This window comes from Bufo gargarizans, chromosome 4, assembly GCF_014858855.1.
Source record: "Bufo gargarizans isolate SCDJY-AF-19 chromosome 4, ASM1485885v1, whole genome shotgun sequence".
Classification (NCBI taxonomy): Eukaryota; Metazoa; Chordata; class Amphibia; order Anura; family Bufonidae; genus Bufo; species Bufo gargarizans.
The window spans coordinates 537,614,981-537,639,502 of NC_058083.1; the positions used below are offsets into that span (position 1 = coordinate 537,614,981).

Genomic DNA, 24,522 nt, shown 5'->3' on the forward strand with positions numbered 1-24,522 from the left:
AAACAAACATAGTACTGCCAACAGGGTTTTGAAATCCAACCAATCAATATCTTACAACACACACAATGCAAGTACAGCAACCAATCGTTCACGCCCCCTAGAGGACCAGAAGGGAGACTGCGACACAGAACAGATACAACACATCCCCACAATGCATCATGGTTTCCTCCTCTCTGTCCCGGAGACAACCGAGGGCAATCCAATTATCTCTCAGGACAAAGGGAGATCGCCAATACACATGTGGAGACAACAGGACAGACATCACCATTTAAACACACAATAGAACAATGGCACAATGGGATAATGGGACAATAGAACCACACCCAGCATATTCCAAGCTGACAAGTGACACTTATTATAAATTGTTACAACTTTGTGAGGTTACATTGTCCATACATATAACTTACATCAATTTAAACAGTATAACTTGGGGACAAACCTAACCAAAATTCACTTGAATAGGTTCAGGGGCTTAAAAGTTAGCAAAAGTATCTCAAAGGGCCGTAATCCTGGGGCAGGAGGCTGGCAAACAGCCCCCTCCAAAACACCGTGGCGGGGTTGGTTTCACCACAGGAGCCTATAGACAGGGCATTATACTACAGAGGAAGAGGAGGAGACTATAGACAGGGCATTATACTACAGAGGGAGAGGAGGAGCCTATAGACAGGACATTATACTACAGAGGAAGGGGAGGAGCCTATAGACAGGACATAATACTACAGAGGAGTGAGAGGAGCCTATAGACAGGACATTATACTACAGAGGAAGGAGAGGAGCCTATAGACAGGTCATTATACTACAGAGGAAGAGGAGGAGCCTATAGACAAGGCATTATACTACAGAGGAAGAGGAGGAGCCTATAGACAGGACATTATACTACAGAGGAAGAGGAGGAGCCTATAGACAGGACATTATACTACAGAGGATAGAGAAGAGCTGTCACGATCCGGGGGTCCAAGGCAGACCTCCGAAGCATCTTGTAAACAGGACACAGGCAGGTAGCTATCAGACCGGCAGAGTACTTTATTACACATGTAATGAATGGACATGACAGTAGAGGATAAGCAGGTTAGGCAATAGTGGAGGCCAATCCCAGGGGGCAGAGAACCAGTGAGCCCCGTTCTTCACAGAGCCCCTGGTGGTGGGGATGAACTTGGCCGAGGGCTCACTGGTCACACCACCAGGAGGTACACTTGGCCGCTACCTGAACACTAGTGAAAGCACCAACAGAACAGACAATAGAAGGACCGGAACCCAAACACACTCAGGACATGGAGCAGACGACAAACGGTAAGCAACACACAAGCAGATGCCTGGACCCCATGCAGAACGGAAGCATGTCGGTCACAGACACAGCTGCACACAGACTAGATGTACTCTTTATAGAAAACCCAGGAGCCGTCTCACGAAGGCAAGACATACACAGGACAGGATCAGAAGCAGTGGAGCACTGCCAGGCTAGACATGGAACAGACAGGATCAGAAGCAGTTACACTGCCAGGCTAGACATGGAGCAGACAGGATCAGAAGCAGTGGAGCACTGCCAGGCTAGACATGGAACAGACAGGATCAGAAGCAGTAGAGCACTGCCAGGCTAGACATGGAGCAGACAGGATCAGAAGCAGTGGAGCACTGCCAGGCTATACATGGAACAGACAGGATCAGAAGCAGTAGAGCACTGCCAGGCTAGACATGGAGCAGACAGGATCAGAAGCAGTGGAGCACTGCCAGGCTATACATGGAACAGACAGGATCAGAAGCAGTAGAGCACTACCAGGCTATACATGGAACATACAGGATCAGATGCAATGGAGCACTGCCAGGCTATACATGGAACAGACAGGATCAGAAGCAGTGGAGCACTGCCAGGCTAGACATGGAGCAGACAGGATCAGAAGCAGTGGAGCACTGCCAGGCTATACATGGAACAGACAGGATCAGAAGCAGTAGAGCACTGCCAGGCTAGACATGGAGCAGACAGGATCAGAAGCAGTGGAGCACTGCCAGGCTATACATGGAACAGACAGGATCAGAAGCAGTAGAGCACTACCAGGCTATACATGGAACATACAGGATCAGATGCAATGGAGCACTGCCAGGCTAGACATGGAACAGTCAGGATCAGAAGCAGTGGAGCACTGCCAGGCTATACATGGAACAGACAGGATCAGAAGCAGTGGAGCACTACCAGGCTAGACATGGAACAGAAGCAGAGGAGCACTACCAGGCTATACATGGAACAGACAGGATCAGAAGCAGTGGAGCACTGCCAGGCTATACATGGAACAGACAGGATCAGAAGCAGTGGAGCACTACCAGGCTAGACATGGAACAGAAGCAGAGGAGCACTACCAGGCTATACATGGAACAGACAGAATCAGAAGCAGTGGAGCACTGCCAGGCTATACATAGAACAGACTGGATCAGAAGCAGTAGAGCACTGCCAGGCTATACATGGAACAGACAGGATCAGAAGCAGTGGAGCACTGCCAGGCTATACACGGAACAGACAGGATCAGAAGCAGTGGAGCACTACCAGGCTATACATGGAACAGACAGGATCAGAAGCAGTGGAGCACTGCCAGGCTAAACATGGAACAGACAGGATCAGATGCAGTGGAGCACTGCCAGGCCATACATGGAACAGACAGGATCAGAAGCAGTAGAGCACTGCCAGGCTATACATGGAACAGGCAGGATCAGAAGCAGTACGCTGCCAGGCTATACATGTAACAGACAAGATCAGAAGCAGTGGAGCACTGCCAGGCTAGACATGGAACAGACAGGATCAGAAGCAGTGGAGCACTGCCAGGCTAGACATGGAACAGACAAGATCAAAAGCAGAGGAGCACTGCCAGGCTATACATGGAACAGACAGGATCAGAAGCAGTTACACTGCCAGGCTATACATGGAACAGTCAGTATCAGAAGCAGTGGAGCACTGCCAGGCTATACATGGAACAGACAGGATCAGAAGCAGTGGAGCACTGCCAGGCTAGACATGGAACAGACAGGATCAGAAGCAGTGGAGCACCGCCAGGCTATACATGGAACAGACAGGATCAGAAGCAGTGGAGCACTGCCAGGCTATACACGGAACAGACAGGATCAGAAGCAGTGGAGCACTGCCAGGCTAGACATGGAGCAGACAGGATCAGAAGCAGTGGAGCACTGCCAGGCTATACATGGAACAGACAGGAGCAGAAGCAGTGGAGCACTGCCAGGCTATACATGGAACAGACAGGATCAGAAGCAGTGGAGCACTGCCAGGCTAGACATGGAGCAGACAGGATCAGAAGCAGTGGAGCACTGCCAGGCTAGACATGGAGCAGACAGGACACAACATCAATGCTTTACCCGGCGACACCGCATAGAAGGGCAGATGGCAACCCCCCCTGGGTCAGCAGCAAGGGCTACACCCAGCAAGGCACAAGCCTCACAGCTCACAGGTAGAAATAGCTGCATAATGAGGCCACCTGATAAACCAAACCCCGGACTAGACCAGGGAATGTTAACCCCATCAGAACCAGGAGTACCAAGAACCATAGAACAATCACAAGCGTCAGTGCACACCAGTCGCAGAATGCTGCAGCCAGCATGCCTAAACAACAACCAGCATACACAGGAGAACTGCAGCCAGTACCAGGTTACACAACAAGGAGTAACAGAACCACACACTGCATCCATACTCACAAGGCCGCAGCCAGCACGCATCACAGAACCAGCATACATGGGAATGCCACAGCCAGTACACAAAGCGCATACAGCCAGCCTGCACGGCACCAGTGACAGATATATGGACGTGGGGAGACACAAACACAGACAACAGTTCACACACAACACCGCAGCCCCAAGCAACCAGCATACACAGGAGTCCGCCTGCAGCCAGTACGTAAGAGAGCCTGCAGCCAGCGTGCACAGCCCCAACTGTCACAGTGAACCGCACCGTCACAGGATCCTATAGATAGGACATTATACTACAGAGGAAGGATGAGCCGGATAGAGCGGATCATGCTGAGAGTCAGCTCTTCTCTCTAAGTGGAGGAGTACTGTGCTGATCTCCGCAAATGGTGTACTGCCTCCGGTTGGAACCATCCAGCCTGAGGATCCGGTTTAGGCTTGGTCTTTCTGACACCTTAAAGGATCTGCTAGTTAGTCATCCCACCCCAGGTTCCCTTGAAGAAGCGATGTCTTTGGCGAATCGCCTTGACAGGCATATGGAGAACGCAAGCGTGAGAGGACTGTCTGTGCCCATCCCTCAGTAAACCTTCTGGATCCGAGACCCCTGAAGAATCCGAGGATCCTAAGCAGGTTGGTGGCACAGTATCTCAGCAGCAGGAGCATCGGCGAAAGAACAGACTGTGCTTCTACTGCGGCAGCCCTGCTCATCAACTGCGATCCTGCACTGTGATCCCGACGGCGGGTGATCGGGGAGGTCACTCAGACGCACTGGCATTTCCCAAGAAGTGTGGTAGATTACTTCTGCCTGTGAGTTTATCTTCACATGGAAGGACTGTTACTGGTAGTGATTTTGTTGATTAAGGGTCCGCTGCAAATTTTGTTAATTATGATTTTATTTCTGCTCTGGGTCTTGTAGTGCGCGAGTTACATAAACCTATTCCTGTGTCTGGAATAGACACCAGTCGGAGGGTTTATAGAATGACAGACTATTGATTTAGTGATGACGGTGGGTCCATTCTGAAAAATGTTCACTTTTTGTTTTGCACAGTTTATCTGCTGAGGTTGTTTTGGCGTTATCCTGGCTAAAAAACAACTCCCCAAATTTTGATTGGAGTTCTGGAGAGCTGATTACGTGGGGCCCTCAGTGTCCTAGTCCCTGCCTGTCTGTTCAGCTTGCCGGCCTGGATATGTGTTCCATTCCTGGGTTTATCCGAGATTTTCAGGATGTATTCTCTAAGGAGGCTTCTGAGACCTTGCCAGCCCATAGAAAATACGATTGTGCAGCGACCGTGCCGCGGGGGTAAACACGTGAGGCATAATGGGCCAATGGCGGTAGTAGTTCATTTACTCACGGTTAGCAGAGCCTCCCTGGGCCGGCGTGCAGTGATGGGGAAGTCAGCACTAAATCTTCCGGGACACTCTCTAGTGCAGGGAACACCAGCCAGATGGAAGTTGAGGTGCCCTTGATGGTATAGGTGTTTAAGGTGCTTTGGTGGCTGGGCCCCCGTGTTCGTGATGCCAGCACCGTAAGGTGCAAATATTGAGGGTGGTAGAAAGGATGAGGAGTCAGTTGTAGTAAAACAGTTGAACATTTACTGAATCACTGGTCTCAGGACAGTTGTTACAGTTCGTTTATATGTTAAAGGTAATAATCCAGATGTTACTTTAGCTGGAATTCCTTAATACAGGTCTGGCAATTGTCAGTTGAGGAGTTCTCTCGAAACTGTAGCTTTAACAGGCAGGATGACAATTCTTGCTTAAATAGTTTTGACTTGAGTCCAATCTCTAGCACTCAGATACTGAATATAATGATTTCTTACTTATGTTGAGCAATCTAATAAGGGCGTTCTTCCTCATGGCAGGCAAACTCTCTGCTCCATTATTTGATGTAGGATGCTCTCCTGAAATATTCCGGTTCACTATGTTCCAAAAGGCATTTAGTGGAAAAGGATAATTCTGCACACTAATCGTCCAGGTACCTTTATGTTCCTCCCGGTCACTGGTGCTTGTGAAGTCCCTTGGCTAGACTCAGCTCTAATCTTCACTAGACTTGCTTTATATTAGTACATAGACTCACTTGTCTGTGCTGGGTTGCTGTGACTACTTGGTCTGTCTTCTCCACTTCTCCAGACTTGATCAGGGCCCAGAGGAAAGAAAGGCTTTTGCTGTTCACCTCCTCCATACACTTCCTTCTCCTCTCTCTCTCTCTCTCAACTTGAACTAACTTTATTAACACACCTCAAGCTACATATAATATGTGGCACCAGCACCACCTAGGGGCGAATAGATGCAATGACAATGCCAGCCTGATAGTAGGAAATACCATATATTAAATACATTAAAAAGGACAGTCAACAGTGCCGACATATAGCACATAAATTAGTCCAGGATATTAGTCCCTGGAGCTAATCTCCCTAAGGGTCGGATATTTAATCTCTCTGGGCTGAGAGACTGGCTATGAGAGAGTAAGTCCAAGATAGTTTCAAGAAAGGTCACATCCATCCATCCGTTTCTCCTGTAGGGGCCGATTCTTTTTTGTAGGGAAGAAGGATGGAGGCATTTCTAAAACCCGGTGATGGCCTTCGGACTGTGTAATGCCCCATCCGTTTTCCAAATCCTGGTTAACGACATATTCTTTCTTTCTTGAGCAGTTTGTTGTGGTGTACTAAGACGACATGCCGGTGTTCTCCCCTGATCGGTCGTCTCTTGTTCTTCATGTGAGAAAGGTCCTTCAGAAGCTGAGGGACTATCATTTATTAGCCAAGTTGATTAAATGCGAGTTTGGAGTAAGACAGGTCTTCTTCCTGGGCTACTTATTTTCCCACAAAAAGTTTGTATGGATCCTGCTAAGTTGCGTGTCATTGTCGAGTGGACCAGGCCTACTTCCATTAACCCCCTGGATACCAGAGGTTTATTCGTTTTTGCCTTTTCATTTTTCTTCCCTGTCTTACTTGAGCCATAACTTTTTATTTTTCCATTAACATAGCCATATGAGGGCTTACTTTTGATTTGTACTTTCTAATGCCATCATTTATTACGGCACACAATGTAGTGGGAAGCGGAGAAAAAATTCCAAATGGGGTGGCATTGGAGAAAAAAAACCGCAATTCGTCCACCTTTTTATGGGTTTTGTCACTACGGAGTTCCATTTGCAGAAAAACTGACCCGTGCCCTTCATTCTCGGGGCCAGTACGATTACAACGATACCCCATATGTATAGGTTTTATGTCTAAATAGTGTAAAAATAAATGAAAGTGTCATGGGCCACACCCATCTGCCTCCCAGCCAAGCTCTTGAACCAATCCCTGCTTACCTCATTTGCATAGCCAATCAGAGGGGGTTTTACAATTTACCAATTGAAAGAGGTCTTCCAACTGTCAATATAAATATATTTGGGGCATTCAAAAAAAAATTGCTTTTACATCTCCATATTCTGACCCCCAGATCTTTATTATAGTTCTATCTACTGAGCTGATAACCCCCCCACCACCACCACTGTGATAAACACACGTTCGGACAATACACCGGCTGCAGGGCAGGCCAGCACCTCCAAGATGTAAAGGGCAAGCTCCGGCCAATTTGGAGACCCAGAAGTTGCAGGGGCTGACCCGTCAGCCAGTCCGTGTAGGCGTGTGCCCACTTACTGCTCCACCATGTGAAATGCTGCCTCCTGCTAAGACGCTCCATATCAGCCGGTGGTGCTGGTTGTTGTGCTGACAAAGCTTTTCCACATGTCGGCCATGCTAACCCTGCCTTCTGAGGTGCTGTTGGAGCCCCAGCTGCGTTGGCAACCTCCTCCTCTGCCTTATGCTTCCACTGAGTCCCCGCTGTCAGGTGGAACGCCATCAGTAGCACCTCTACCAGAGTTCGCTTGTACTTGCACATCTTCCATTCACACTCCAGTGACAGAAGTAAGGACGGCATGCTGTCCTTGTAGTGAGGATCCAGCAGGGTGGCTACTACTCAAAAATCACTGCTCCTGCATCATCACTGCTACTCCAAAATCACTGCTCCTGTATCATCACTGCTACTCCAAAATCACTGCTCCTGCATCATCACTGCTACTCCAAAATCACTGCTCCTGCATCATCACTGCTACTCCAAAATCACTGCTCCTGCATCATGACTGCTACTCCAAAATCACTGCTCCTGCATCATCACTGCTACTCCAAAATCACTGCTCTTGCATCATCACTGCTACTCCAAAATCACTGCTCTTGCATCATCACTGCTACTCCAAAATCACTGCTCCTGCATCATCACTGCTACTCCAAAATCACTGCTCCTGCATCATCACTGTTACTCTAAAATCACTGCTCCTGTATCATCACTGCTACTCTAAAATCACTGCTCCTGTATCATCACTGCTACTCCAAAATCACTGCTCCTGCATCATCACTGCTACTCCAAAATCACTGCTCCTGCATCATCACTGCTACTCCAAAATCACTGCTCCTGTATCATCACTGCTACTCCAAAATCACTGCTCCTGCATCATCACTGCTACTCCAAAATCACTGCTCCTGTATCATCACTGCTACTCCAAAATCACTGCTCCTGCATCATCACTGCTACTCCAAAATCACTGCTCCTGCATCATCACTGCTACTCTAAAATCACTGCTACTCCAAAATCACTGCTCCTGCATCATCACTGCTACTCCAAAATCACTGCTCCTGCATCATGACTGCTACTCCAAAATCACTGCTACTCTAAAATCACTGCTCCTGCATCATCACTGCTACTCTAAAATCACTGCTCCTGCATCATCACTGCTACTCCAAAATCACTGCTCCTGCATCATCACTGCTACTCCAAAATCACTGCTCCTGCATCATCACTGCTACTCCAAAATCACTGCTCCTGCATCATCACTGTAACTCCAAAATCACTGCTCCTGCATCATCACTGCTACTCCAAAATCACTGCTCCTGCATCATCACTGCTACTCTAAAATCACTGCTCCTGCATCATCACTGCTACTCTAAAATCACTGCTACTCCAAAATCACTGCTCCTGCATCATCACTGCTACTCCAAAATCACTGCTCCTGCATCATGACTGCTACTCCAAAATCACTGCTCCTGCATCATCACTGCTACTCCAAAATCACTGCTCCTGCATCATCACTGCTACTCCAAAATCACTGCTCCTGCATCATCACTGCTACTCCAAAATCACTGCTCCTGCATCATCACTGCTACTCTAAAATCACTGCTCCTGCATCATCACTGCTACTCTAAAATCACTGCTACTCCAAAATCACTGCTCCTGCATCATCACTGCTACTCCAAAATCACTGCTCCTGCATCATGACTGCTACTCCAAAATCACTGCTCCTGTATCATCACAGCTATTCCAAAATCACTGCTCCTGTATCATCACTGCTACTCCAAAATCACTGCTCCTGCATCATCACTGCTACTCCAAAATCACTGCTCCTGTATCATCACTGCTACTCCAAAATCACTGCTACTCCAAAATCACTGCTCCTGCATCATCACTGTTACTCTAAAATCACTGCTCCTGTATCATCACTGCTACTCCAAAATCACTGCTCCTGCATCATCACTGCTACTCCAAAATCACTGCTCCTGCATCATCACTGCTACTCTAAAATCACTGCTACTCCAAAATCACTGCTCCTGCATCATCACTGTTACTCTAAAATCACTGCTCCTGTATCATCACTGCTACTCCAAAATCACTGCTCCTGCATCATCACTACTACTCCAAAATCACTGCTCCTGCATCATCACTGCTATTCTAAAATCACTGCTACTCCAAAATCACTGCTCCTGCATCATCACTGCTACTCCAAAATCACTGCTCCTGCATCATGACTGCTACTCCAAAATCACTGCTACTCTAAAATCACTGCTCCTGCATCATCACTGTTACTCTAAAATCACTGCTCCTGTATCATCACTGCTACTCCAAAATCACTGCTCCTGCATCATCACTGCTACTCCAAAATCACTGCTACTCCAAAATCACTGCTCCTGCATCATCACTGCTCCTGCATCATGACTGCTACTCCAAAATCACTGCTCCTGCATCATCACTGTTACTCTAAAATCACTGCTCCTGTATCATCACTGCTACTCCAAAATCACTGCTCCTGCATCATCACTGCTACTCCAAAATCACTGCTCCTGCATCATCACTGCTACTCTAAAATCACTGCTACTCCAAAATCACTGCTCCTGCATCATAACTGCTACTCCAAAATCACTGCTACTCCAAAATCACTGCTCCTGCATCATCACTGCTCCTGCATCATGACTGCTACTCCAAAATCACTGCTCCTGCATCATCACTGTTACTCTAAAATCACTGCTCCTGTATCATCACTGCTACTCCAAAATCACTGCTCCTGCATCATCACTACTACTCCAAAATCACTGCTCCTGCATCATCACTGCTATTCTAAAATCACTGCTACTCCAAAATCACTGCTCCTGCATCATCACTGCTACTCCAAAATCACTGCTCCTGCATCATGACTGCTACTCCAAAATCACTGCTACTCTAAAATCACTGCTCCTGTATCATCACTGCTACTCCAAAATCACTGCTCCTGCATCATCACTGCTACTCTAAAATCACTGCTCCTGCATCATCACTGCTACTCCAAAATCACTGCTCTTGCATCATCACTGCTACTCCAAAATCACTGCTCCTGCATCATCACTGCTACTCCAAAATCACTGCTCCTGCATCACTGCTACTCCAAAATCACTGCTCCTGCATCATCACTGCTACTCCAAAATCACTGCTCCTGCATCATCACTGCTACTCCAAAATCACTGCTCTTGCATCATCACTGCTACTCCAAAATCACTGCTCCTGTATCATGACTGCTACGCCAAAATCACTGCTACTCCAAAATCACTGCTCCTGCATCATCACTGCTACTCTAAAATCACTGCTCCTGCATCATCACTGCTACTCTAAAATCACTGCTACTCCAAAATCACTGCTCCTGCATCATCACTGCTACTCCAAAATCACTGCTCCTGCATCATGACTGCTACTCTAAAATCACTGCTCCTGCATCATCACTGCTACTCTAAAATCACTGCTCCTGCATCATCACTGCTACTCTAAAATCACTGCTCCTGCATCATCACTGCTACTCCAAAATCACTGCTCTTGCATCATCACTGCTACTCCAAAATCACTGCTCCTGCATCATCACTGCTACTCCAAAATCACTGCTCCTGCATCACTGCTACTCCAAAATCACTGCTCCTGCATCATCACTGCTCCTGCATCATCACTGCTACTCCAAAATCACTGCTACTCCAAAATCACTGCTACTCTAAAATCACTGCTCCTGCATCATCACTGCTACTCCAAAATCACTGCTCTTGCATCATCACTGCTACTCCAAAATCACTGCTCCTGCATCATCACTGCTACTCCAAAATCACTGCTCCTGCATCACTGCTACTCCAAAATCACTGCTCCTGCATCATCACTGCTCCTGCATCATCACTGCTACTCCAAAATCACTGCTCCTGCATCATCACTGCTCCTGCATCATGACTGCTACTCCAAAATCACTGCTCCTGCATCATCACTGCTACTCTAAAATCACTGCTACTCCAAAATCACTGCTCCTGCATCATCACTGCTACTCCAAAATCACTGCTCCTGCATCATCACTGCTACTCTAAAATCACTGCTCCTGCATCATCACTGCTACTCTAAAATCACTGCTCCTGCATCATCACTGCTACTCTAAAATCACTGCTCCTGCATCATCACTGCTACTCCAAAATCACTGCTCTTGCATCATCACTGCTACTCCAAAATCACTGCTCCTGCATCATCACTGCTACTCCAAAATCACTGCTCCTGCATCACTGCTACTCCAAAATCACTGCTCCTGCATCATCACTGCTCCTGCATCATCACTGCTACTCCAAAATCACTGCTACTCCAAAATCACTGCTACTCTAAAATCACTGCTCCTGCATCATCACTGCTACTCCAAAATCACTGCTCTTGCATCATCACTGCTACTCCAAAATCACTGCTCCTGCATCATCACTGCTACTCCAAAATCACTGCTCCTGCATCACTGCTACTCCAAAATCACTGCTCCTGCATCATCACTGCTCCTGCATCATCACTGCTACTCCAAAATCACTGCTCCTGCATCATCACTGCTCCTGCATCATGACTGCTACTCCAAAATCACTGCTCCTGCATCATCACTGTTACTCTAAAATCACTGCTCCTGTATCATCACTGCTACTCCAAAATCACTGCTCCTGCATCATCACTGCTACTCCAAAATCACTGCTCCTGCATCATCACTGCTACTCTAAAATCACTGCTCCTGCATCATCACTGCTACTCCAAAATCACTGCTCCTGCATCATCACTGCTACTCCAAAATCACTGCTCCTGCATCATCACTGCTACTCCAAAATCACTGCTACTCCAAAATCACTGCTCCTGCATCATCACTGCTACTCCAAAATCACTGCTCCTGCATCATCACTGCTACTCCAAAATCACTGCTACTCCAAAATCACTGCTCCTGCATCATCACTGCTCCTGCATCATGACTGCTACTCCAAAATCACTGCTCCTGCATCATCACTGTTACTCTAAAATCACTGCTCCTGTATCATCACTGCTACTTCAAAATCACTGCTCCTGCATCATCACTGCTACTCCAAAATCACTGCTCCTGCATCATCACTGCTACTCCAAAATCACTGCTCCTGCATCATCACTACTACTCCAAAATCACTGCTCCTGCATCATCACTGCTACTCCAAAATCACTGCTCCTGCATCATCACTGCTACTCCAAAATCACTGCTCCTGCATCATGACTGCTACTCCAAAATCACTGCTACTCTAAAATCACTGCTCCTGTATCATCACTGCTACTCCAAAATCACTGCTCCTGCATCATCACTGCTACTCTAAAATCACTGCTCCTGCATCATCACTGCTACTCCAAAATCACTGCTCTTGCATCATCACTGCTACTCCAAAATCACTGCTCCTGCATCATCACTGCTACTCCAAAATCACTGCTCCTGCATCACTGCTACTCCAAAATCACTGCTCCTGCATCATCACTGCTACTCCAAAATCACTGCTCCTGCATCATCACTGCTACTCCAAAATCACTGCTCCTGCATCATCACTGCTACTCTAAAATCACTGCTACTCCAAAATCACTGCTCCTGCATCATCACTGCTACTCCAAAATCACTGCTACTCCAAAATCACTGCTCCTGCATCATCACTGCTCCTGCATCATCACTGCTACTCCAAAATCACTGCTCCTGCATCATCACTGTTACTCTAAAATCACTGCTCCTGTATCATCACTGCTACTCCAAAATCACTGCTCCTGCATCATCACTACTACTCCAAAATCACTGCTCCTGCATCATCACTGCTACTCCAAAATCACTGCTCCTGCATCATCACTGCTACTCCAAAATCACTGCTCCTGCATCATCACTGCTACTCCAAAATCACTGCTCCTGCATCATGACTGCTACTCCAAAATCACTGCTACTCTAAAATCACTGCTCCTGTATCATCACTGCTACTCCAAAATCACTGCTCCTGCATCATCACTGCTACTCCAAAATCACTGCTCCTGCATCATCACTGCTACTCTAAAATCACTGCTCCTGCATCATCACTGCTACTCCAAAATCACTGCTCTTGCATCATCACTGCTACTCCAAAATCACTGCTCCTGCATCATCACTGCTACTCCAAAATCACTGCTCCTGCATCACTGCTACTCCAAAATCACTGCTCCTGCATCATCACTGCTACTCCAAAATCACTGCTCCTGCATCATCACTGCTACTCCAAAATCACTGCTCCTGCATCATCACTGCTACTCTAAAATCACTGCTACTCCAAAATCACTGCTCCTGCATCATCACTGCTACTCCCAAAATCACTGCTCCTGCATCATGACTGCTACTCCAAAATCACTGCTACTCTAAAATCACTGCTCCTGTATCATCACTGCTACTCCAAAATCACTGCTCCTGCATCATCACTGCTACTCCAAAATCACTGCTTTTGCATTCATCACTGCTACTCCAAATCACTGCTCCTGCATCATCACTGCTACTCCAAAATCACTGCTCCTGCATCACTGCTACTCCAAAATCACTGCTCCTGCATCATCACTGCTACTCCAAAATCACTGCTCCTGCATCATCACCTGCTACTCCAAAATCACTGCTCCTGCATCATCACTGCTACTCCAAAATCACTGCTCCTGCATCATCACTGCTACTCCAAAATCACTGCTCCTGCATCATCACTGCTCCTGCATCATCACTGCTACTCTAAAATCACTGCGCCTGCTCATCACTGCTACTCTCCAAAATCACTGCTCCTCATCACTGCTATCCAAAATCCTGCTCCTGTATCATGACTGCTACTCCAAAATCACTGCTCTGTATCATGACTGCTACTCCAAATCACTGCTACTGTATCATCACTGCTACTCCAAATCCTGCTCCTGTATCATCACTGCTACTCCCAAATCACTGCTCCTGTATCATCACTGCTACTCCAAAATCACTGCTCCTGCATCATCACTGCTACTCCAAAATCACTGCTCCTGCATCATGACTGCTACTCCAAAATCACTGCTCCTGCATCATCACTGCTACTCCAAAATCACTGCTCCTGTATCATGACTGCTACTCCAAAATCACTGCTACTGTATCATCACTGCTACTCCAAAATCACTGCTCCTGTATCATGACTGCTACTATAAAATCACTGCTCCTGCATCATCACTGCTACTCCAAAATCACTGCTCCTGCATCATCACTGCTACTCTAAAATCACTGCTCCTGCATCATCACTGCTACTGCATCATCACTGCTCCTGCATCCTCACTGCTACTCCAAAATCACTGCTCCTGCATCATCACTGCTACTCCAAAATCACTGCTCCTGCATCATTACTGCTACTCCAAAATCACTGCTCCTGCATCATCACTGCTACTCCAAAATCACTGCTCCTGCATCATCACTGCTACTCCAAAATCACTGCTCCTGCATCATCACTGCTACTCCAAAATCACTGCTCCTGCATCATCACTGCTACTCTAAAATCACTGCTCCTGCATCATCACTGCTACTCCAAAATCACTGCTCCTGCATCATCACTGCTACTCCAAATCACTGCTCCTGTATCATGACTGCTACGCCAAAATCACTGCTACTCCAAAATCACTGCTCCTGCATCATCACTGTTACTCTAAAATCACTGCTCCTGCATCATCACTGCTACTCCAAAATCACTGCTCCTGTATCATGACTGCTACTCCAAAATCACTGCTACTCCAAAATCACTGCTCCTGCATAATCACTGCTACTCCAAAATCACTGCTCCTGCATCATCACTGCTACTCCAAAATCACTGCTACTCCAAAATCACTGCTCCTGCATCATCACTGCTACTCCAAAATCACTGCTCCTGCATCATCACTGCTACTCCAAAATAACTGCTCCTGCATCATCACTGCTACTCCAAAATCACTGCTCCTGCATCATCACTGCTACTCCAAAATCACTGCTCCTGCATCATCACTGCTACTCCAAAATCACAGCTCCTGCATCATCACTGCTACTTCAAAATCACTGCTCCTGCATCATCACTGCTACTCCAAAATCACTGCTCCTGCATCATCACTGCTACTCTAAAATCACTGCTCCTGCATCATCACTGCTACTCCAAAATCACTGCTCCTGCATCATCACTGCTACTCCAAAATCACTGCTCCTGGATCATCACTGCTACTCCAAAATCACTGCTCCTGCATGATCACTGCTACTCTAAAATCACTGCTCCTGCATCATCACTGCTACTCCAAAATCACTGCTCCTGCATCATCACTGCTACTTCAAAATCACTGCTCCTGCATCATCACTGCTACTCTAAAATCACTGCTCCTGCATCATCACTGCTACTCTAAAATCACTGCTCCTGCATCATCACTGCTACTCCAAAATCACTGCTCCTGCATCATCACTGCTACTCCAAAATCACTGCTCCTGGATCATCACTGCTACTCCAAAATCACTGCTCCTGCATGATCACTGCTACTCTAAAATCACTGCTCCTGCATCATCACTGCTACTCCAAAATCACTGCTCCTGCATCATCACTGCTCCTGCATCATCACTGCTACTCCAAAATCACTGCTCCTGCATCATCACTGCTACTCCAAAATCACTGCTACTTACTTTTTTGCTCATACAGACTGTAATATCTTCTTCTCTGGTGACGTGTTCATGAAGTGTCACAGGACAGTCGACTATAGACCTCATCTGCAGAAAATGAAAGCCTCCATGTGCAGGGTAACACCTGTCATGTCTGAATGCGGGCAGCGTCCAGGGTAACACCCATCATGTCTGAACACGGGCAGTGTCCAGGGTAACACCCATCAGTTATTATGTCAGAGACAATTATGAGCTGTGGATGTGATGGTAGAATGCAGTGAGTGGCAACATACCTGGGAACACAGCTGGGGGAGCATCTGTCCACTTCCCATGTGGCAAAGAGGTTCATGGGGACAGGCACAGGGCCGGGCCCCTCAGGCCTCATTATTGTCACTCCACTGAAGTTGGGTCCTGCTTCTAATCCCCGGCCAAGACACAGCGATGTATTTCCACCATTGCTGAGAAGAAGGCCTCCACCTCTGTCCATCATCACCCGTTCTGATGACATAAAGAACCTGGAACGAGACAGAAGAACATATTGGCTGCAGACAGAGTTCTACAGAATCCTCCCACAAGAAGTGCTTGTTCCACCCACAACCAGAGGGTCAGATCTGGTGGAAACCACCCAACTTTCAGAGATGAGAGTGCCGGACTGCTGGAAACCACCCAACCTACAGAGATGAGAGTGCCGGACTGCTGGAAACCACCCAACTTTCAGAGATGAGAGTGCCGGACTGCTGGAAACCACCCAACCTACAGAGATGAGAGTGCCGGACTTCTGGAAACCACCCAACCTACAGCGATGAGAGAGCCAGACTGCTGGAAACCACCCAACCTACAACGATGAGAGTGCCGGACTGCTGGAAACCACCCAACCTACAACGATGAGAGCGCCAAACTGCTGTAAACAAACCAACCTACAGAGATGAGAGTGCCGGACTGCTAGAAACCGCATAACCTACAGCAATGAGTGTGCCTGACTTCTGGAAACTGACCAACTTACAGAGATGAGCGTGCCGGACTGCTGGAAACTGCCCAATCTACAGAGATGAGAGCGCCGGACTGTTGGAAACCGCCCAACCTACAGCAATGAGAGCTCCAGACTGTTGGAAACCACCCAACCTACAGTGATGAGAGTGCTGGACTGTTGGAAACCACCTAACCTACAGCGATGAGAGCACCAAACTGCTGGAAACAACCCAACCTACAGTGATGAGAGCGCTGGACTGCTGGAAACTGCCCAACCTACAGTGATGAGAGTGTTGGACTGCTGTAAACCGCCCAACCTACAGTGATGAGAGTGTTGGACTGCTGTAAACCGCCTTACCCACAGAGCTGAGACGAAAACATGCCAGGGTCATGAAAAGATCTACAGAGAATGCGGCCGGAATACATCAGTCTTTACACTTATTTTAGCTATAAAACTAAAATTTATTAACGGTTTGGACCAATTTATGTAGCACAGATAGAACACATAATGTCTACAACTCTATGGTATGGTTCCATTTATATGGAGAAGATGTTTTCTATTTAACCAAAAACTTCTCTAATCGTATGCTTATTTCTCGATAAAAAAAATTATCCAAATCTTTTCCAAAAGCATAAGCCCCATTTAGTAGATGTAGAACCCAAGCTCCTGCACCTACCTCTGTACCTAGCTGTTACAACCATGGTTTCTTCAATTGTAGAGTAATACATTATCCAAAACCCAAGTTTAAGAAAATACTATGGTCATCATCTGGAACTACAGCCAGCAAAATCAGAAACTGCTATCAGTCCTCCTAACTACTCTGGTTGGTAGGAAGCGAAGGCTACCCTTAGGTTCTTCATCAAAGCCCACTGCAAGTGCAAATGGGCTTGGCTGCTAGGGACCCAAATTAAAGGGGTTTTGCCATCACATATAATGGAGACATATCACTAGGATATGCAGCCATTGTCTGATAGGTACGGGTCCTACCTCTGGGACCCGAACCAACAACGAGAACGGAGCGGGGAAACTAATAGAGGCCGCACTGTGCATGTCATGCCATTCATTTTATTAGGGACACTGAAAATAGCCCAGCTCGGCTATTCCGTCTGCCCCATAGAAATAAATGGGAGCAGGGGCCGCGGGTGCGCTCCCCTTCTCTTGTATGGGAGCAGCGCTTGGTAGTGGACGGACGCTGGGAAACCCGGGGTCCTCCAGCCCCAGCTCTCCCTGCTCCATTCTACTTGTAAGTGCGGGTCCCAGAGGTAGGACTCGCACCTATCATACAATGGGGGCATCACTTAGCGATATGCCCCCATTGTATGTGATGGGAAAACCGGCACAAGCTCGCTGGAAGCAGATCTACCAGAATGATCAGGGCGCAACAAGTGGTAGAGAAACAGGGTCAAAACCAGGAGATATGCCAAAACAGAGCATGAGGGGTTAATCCAGAATCAAGACTACACAAAATCACAGGCAAATGGCAATCACTGACTTAAATTCGCTTTCTAGCTCTGGGTTGGACACAAAAACAGGAACCTGACTGACTTGGTTTCCAGCCTCAGTTCATACTTCAACAAGTCTGGGATTTTCTGCTCAGCAAGGCAACCCTCCCATCACAGCCATGAACCATATCTTGACTGGGTAAATTCCTGACACCAAGACTTCTCCAACAGCCATTCTGATCTCCACTGTAAAGCTTGTCTGCTCCAACTACCAGTCCTAACTCCGCCTATGAATCCTCCATGTAGAGGTCAAGTCTGCTCCAACTACCTCTGCCTATAAAACCTCTATTTGGAGCTCAAGTCTGCTCCAACTACCAGTCCTACCTCCGCCTATAAATCCTCCATGTAGAGCTCAAGTCTGCTCAAACTACCAGTCCTAACTCCGCCTATGAATCCTCCATGTAGAGGTCAAGTCTGCTCCAACTACCTCTGCCTATAAAACCTCTATTTGGAGCTCAAGTCTGCTCCAACTACCAGTCCTACCTCCGCCTATAAATCCTCCATGTAGAGCTCAAGTCTGCTCAAACTACCAGTCCTAACTCCGCCTATGAATCCTCCATGTAGAGGTCAAGTCTGCTCCAACTACCTCTGCCTATAAAACCTCTATTTGGAGCTCAAGTCTGCTCCAACTACCAGTCCTACCTCCGCCTATAAATCCTCCATGTAGAGCTCAAGTCTGCACCAACTATCTCCACCTATAAATTCTCCATGTGGAGCTCAAGTCTGCTCCAACTACCAGTCCTACCTCCGCCTATAAATCCTCCATGTGGAGGTCAAGTCTGCTCCAACTACTAGTCCTATCTCTGCCTACAAATCCTACATATAGATCTCATCTGCTCCAACTACCAGTCCTACCTCCACATATAAATCCTCCATATGGAGCTCAAGTCTGCTCCAACTACCAGTCCTAACTCCGCCTATAAATCCTCCATGTAGAGCTCAGGTCTGCTCCAACTAACAGTCCTACCTTACCTATAAATCCTCCATGTGGAGCTCAAGTCTGCTCCAACTATCAGTCCTACCTCCGCCTATAAATCCTCCATGTAGAGGTCAAGTCTGCTCCAACTACCAGTCCTATCTTCGCCTATAAATCCTCTATGTGAAGCTCAAGTCTGCTCCAACTACCAGTCCTACCTCCGCCTATAAATCATCCATGTGGAGCTCAGGTCTGCTCCAACTACCAGTCCTACTTCCGCCTATAAATCCTCCATGTGGAGCTCAGGTCTGCTCTAACTACCAGTCCTACCTCCGCCTATAAATCCTCCATGTGAAGCTCAAGTCTGCTCCAACTACCAGTCCTACCTCCGCCTATAAATCCTACATGTAGAGCTCAAGTCTGCTCTAACTACCAGTCCTACCTCTGCCTATAAATCCTCCATGTGAAGCTCAAGTCTGCTCCAACTACCAGTCCTACCTCCGCCTATAATCCTCCATGTGGAGCTAAAGTCTGCTCCAACTACCAGTCCTACCTCCGCCTATAAATCCTCCATGTGTAGCTCAAGTCTGCTCAAACTACCAGTCCTACCTCCGCCTATAAATCCTCCATGTGAAGCTCAAGTCTGCTCCAACTACCAGTCCTACCTCCGCCTATAAATCCTCCATGTAGAGCTCAAGTCTGCTCCAACTACCAGTCCTACCTCCGCCTATAAATCCTCCATGTGGAGCTCAAGTCGGCTCCAACTACCAGTCCTGCCTTCGCCTATAAATCCTCCATGTGTAGCTCAAGTCTGCTCAAACTACCAGTCCTACCTCTGCCTATAAATCCTCCATGTGTAGCTCAAGTCTGCTCAAACTACCAGTCCTACCTCCGCCTATAAATCCTCCATGTGAAGCTCAAGTCTGCTCCAACTACCAGTCCTACCTCCGCCTATAAATCCTCCATGTAGAGCTCAAGTCGGCTCCAACTACCAGTCCTGCCTTCGCCTATAAATCCTCCATGTGTAGCTCAAGTCTGCTCAAACTACCAGTCCTACCTCCGCCTATAAATCCTCCATGTGGAGCTCAAGTCTGCTCCAACTACCTCTGCCTATAAATCCTTTATTTGGAGCACAAGTCTGCTCCAACTACCAGTCCTACCTCCGCCTATAAATCCTCCATATGGAGCTCAAGTCTGCTCAAACTACCAGTCTTACCTCCGCCTATAAATCCTCCATGTGTAGCTCAAGTCTGCTCCAACTACCAGTCCTACCTCCACCTATACATCCTCCGTGTGGAGCTCAAGACTGCTCAAACTACCAGTCCTACCTCCGCCTTTAAATCCTCCATGTAGAGCTCAAATCTGCTCCAACTACTAGTCCTACCTTACCTATAAATCCTCCATGTGGAGCTAAAGTCTGCTCCAACTACCAGTCCTACCTCCACCTATAAATCCTCCATGTGTAGTTCAAGTCTGCTCCAACTACCAGTCCTACCTCCGCCTATAAATCCTCCATTTGGAGCTCAAGTCTGCTCCAACCACCAGTCCTACCTCCGCCTATAAATCCTCCATGTGGAGCTCAAGTCTGCTCCAACTAACAGTTCTACCTCCGCCTATAAATCCTCCATGTGGAGCTCAAGTCTGCTCCAACTAACAGTTCTACCTCCGCCTATAAATCCTCCATGTGGAGCTCAGGTCTGCTCCAACTAACAGTCCTACCTTACCTATAAATCTTACATGTGGAGCTCAAGTCTGTTCCAACTATCAGTCCTACCTCCGCCTATAAATCCTCCATGTAGAGGTCAAGTCTGCTCCAACTACCAGTCCTATCTTCGCCTATAAATCCTCCATGTAGAGCTCATGTCTGCTCCAACTACCAGTCCTACCTCTGCCTAAAAATCCTCCATATGGAGCTCAAGTCTGCTCCAACTACCAGTCCTACCTCTGCCTATAAATCCTCGATGTGGAGCTCAAGTCTGCTCCAACTACCAGTCCTACCTCCGCCTATAAATCCTCCATGTGGAGCTCAAGTCTGCTCCAACTACCAGTCCTACCTCCGCCTATAAATCCTCCATGTGGAGCTCAAGTCTGCTCCAACTAACAGTTCTACCTCCGCCTATAAATCCTCCATGTGGAGCTCAAGTCTGCTCCAATCACCAGTCCTACCTCCGCCTATAAATCCTCCATGTGGAGCTCAAGTCTGCTCCAACTACCAGTCCTACCTCCATATATAAATGCTCCATGTGGAGCTCAAGTCTGCTCCAACTACCAGTCCTACCTCCGCCTATAAATCCTCCATGTGGAGCTCAGGTCTGCTCCAACCACCAGTCCTACCTCCGCCTATAAATCCTCCATGTGGAGCTCAAGTCTGCTCCAACTAACAGTTCTACCTCCGCCTATAAATCCTCCATGTGGAGCTCAAGTCTGCTCCAACTAACAGTTCTACCTCCGCCTATAAATCCTCCATGTGGAGCTCAGGTCTGCTCCAACTAACAGTCCTACCTTACCTATAAATCTTACATGTGGAGCTCAAGTCTGTTCCAACTATCAGTCCTACCTCCGCCTATAAATCCTCCATGTAGAGGTCAAGTCTGCTCCAACTACCAGTCCTATCTTCGCCTATAAATCCTCCATGTAGAGCTCATGTCTGCTCCAACTACCAGTCCTACCTCTGCCTAAAAATCCTCCATATGGAGCTCAAGTCTGCTCCAACTACCAGTCCTACCTCTGCCTATAAATCCTCGATGTGGAGCTCAAGTCTGCTCCAACTACCAGTCCTACCTCCGCCTATAAATCCTCCATGTGGAGCTCAAGTCTGCTCCAACTACCAGTCCTACCTCCGCCTATAAATCCTCCATGTGGAGCTCAAGTCTGCTCCAACTAACAGTTCTACCTCCGCCTATAAATCCTCCATGTGGAGCTCAAGTCTGCTCCAACCACCAGTCCTACCTCCGCCTATAAATCCTCCATGTGGAGCTCAAGTCTGCTCCAACTACCAGTCCTACCTCCATATATAAATGCTCCATGTGGAGCTCAAGTCTGCTCCAACTACCAGTCCTACCTCCGCCTATAAATCCTCCATGTGGAGCTCAGGTCTGCTCCAACCACCAGTCCTACCTCCGCCTATAAATCCTCCATGTGGAGCTCAAGTCTGCTCCAACTAACAGTTCTACCTCCGCCTATAAATCCTCCATGTGGAGCTCAGGTCTGCTCCAACTACCAGTCCTACCTCCGCCTATAAATCCTCCATGTGGAGCTCAGGTCTGCTCCAACTACCAGTCCTACCTCCGCCTATAAATCCTCCATGTGGAGCTCAAGTCTGCTCCAACTACCAGTCCTACCTCCGCCTATAAATCCTCCATGTGGAGCTCAAGTCTGCTCCAACTAACAGTTCTACCTCCGCCTATAAATCCTCCATGTAGAGCTCAAGTCTGCTCCAACTACCAGTCCTACCTCCGCCTATAAATCCTCCATGTGGAGCTCAAGTCTGCTCCAACCACCAGTCCTACCTTCGCCTATAAATCCTCCATGTGGAGCTCAAGTCTGCTCCAACTACCAGTCCTACCTCCGCCTATAAATCCTCCATGTGGAGCTCAGGTCTGCTCAAACTGCTAGTCCTACAATACCTATAAATCCTACATGTAAAACTTGTCTGCACCAACTACCAGTCCTACCTCCGCCTATATATCCTACATGTAGAGCTTAAAGGGATTCTCTCACTTTAGCAAGTGGCATTTATCATGTAGAGAAAGTTAATTCAAGGCACTTCCTAATGTTTTGTGATTGTCCATATTGTGTCCTTTGCTGGCTAGACTCATTTTTCCATCACATTATACACTTCTCATTTCCATGGTTACGACCATCCTGTACTCCAGCATCTGTGGCCGTGCTTGCACACTATAGGCTTATGTGCATCCCCACGGTTCGGGCCACTAGAAAGGCCAGTGCTTTATTCTATAGCATGTAAGCACGGCCACTGCTGCTGGATTGCAGAGTGGTCATAACTATGGGAATGAGAAGTGTATAATGAGATGGAAAAATAGATTAAGCCAGCAAAGGAGGCAATATGGAGAATCACAATACATTAGTAAGTGCCTTGTGTTAACTTTCTCTACAGGATAAATGCCATTTGCTGAAGCGAGAGAACCCCTTTAAGCAGGGGCGTAGCTATAGGGGGTGCAGATGTAGCAGTCGCTACCGGGCCCAGGAGCCTTAGGGGGCCCAAAAACCCTTGTGCCACATAAGACACTGGCATTATAGTAAGTACATGCTGGTCAATTTACACCTCTGGCTGGAGGGAAGGGGTTAGGTCAAGAATTTAGATTGCGGGGGTGCCCTTTCAATGTTTTCTTCCAGCAGAAGGAAGGCTATGTGCTCCCCTGCCCCTTGACAACAAGCACTAAGGGAGGGGGGGCCCAAGCTGAACTCTTGCACCAGGGCCCATGAGCCTTTAGCTACGCCCCTGCCTTTAAGTCTGCTCCAACTACTAGTCCTACCTCCACCTATAAATCCTCCATGTAGAACTTGTTTGCCCCAAATACTACTCCTAGCTCCACCTATAAATCATAAATGTAAAGCTCAGCTCTTCAACTACTAGTCCTAACGCCATTTATAAATCCTATATGTAGAGCTCAAGTCTTCTCCAACTATTAGTCCTAGCTCCACCTATGAATCCTACATGTAGAAATTAAAGAGGTTGTCTGGATTCAGAGCTGAACCCGGACATAACCCCTTCTTCACCCGGATAGCCGCTCTGATATGAGCATCAGAGCATTTCATGCTCTGAAGATCTCCCTTGCCCTGTGCTGAATCGCGCAGGGAAAGTTTTTTTTTAATTAGATCCGGCAACGTACCGCCTAGCAGTGTAAGTTTGTAAACAACATGAAATGCTCTGATGCTCATCTCAGAGGGGCTGCCTGAGTTCAGCTCTGAACCTGGACAACCCCTTCAAGTTTCCCTCAAGGACTGGTCCAATCTCTACTTATAAATATTACATGATCAGTTTATGTTCTCCAAGCCACTGGTCCTACTGTGAACTATACATCGTATATACAGCACTTGAAGTTTTTTTCAATCACTTCTCGAACCTCGACCTAAAAAGTAGAGATCAAGTCTTCATCAAACACGGCTCCTTCCTCTACTTATAAATCCTACATGTAAAGTTCAAGTTTTCTCTAAAACAAGTCCTTCCACCACCTAGAAATCCCAGATC

At 47.4% G+C, this 24,522-nt stretch overlaps 1 protein-coding gene across 1 annotated transcript in view; it reads right to left on the reverse strand.

The window, feature by feature from the left end:
• The window catches only part of LOC122935570 (phosphofurin acidic cluster sorting protein 1-like), a 163,848-nt gene extending 147,450 nt beyond the window's left edge, over positions 1-16,398 (reverse strand). The window contains exon 1 of the mRNA XM_044291334.1: positions 16,216-16,398. Within this exon, the coding sequence (XP_044147269.1) occupies positions 16,216-16,307 (92 nt within the window). The 5' untranslated portion in view covers positions 16,308-16,398. The remainder of the gene's footprint in view (positions 1-16,215) is intronic.
• Positions 16,399-24,522: the final 8,124 nt, after the last annotated feature.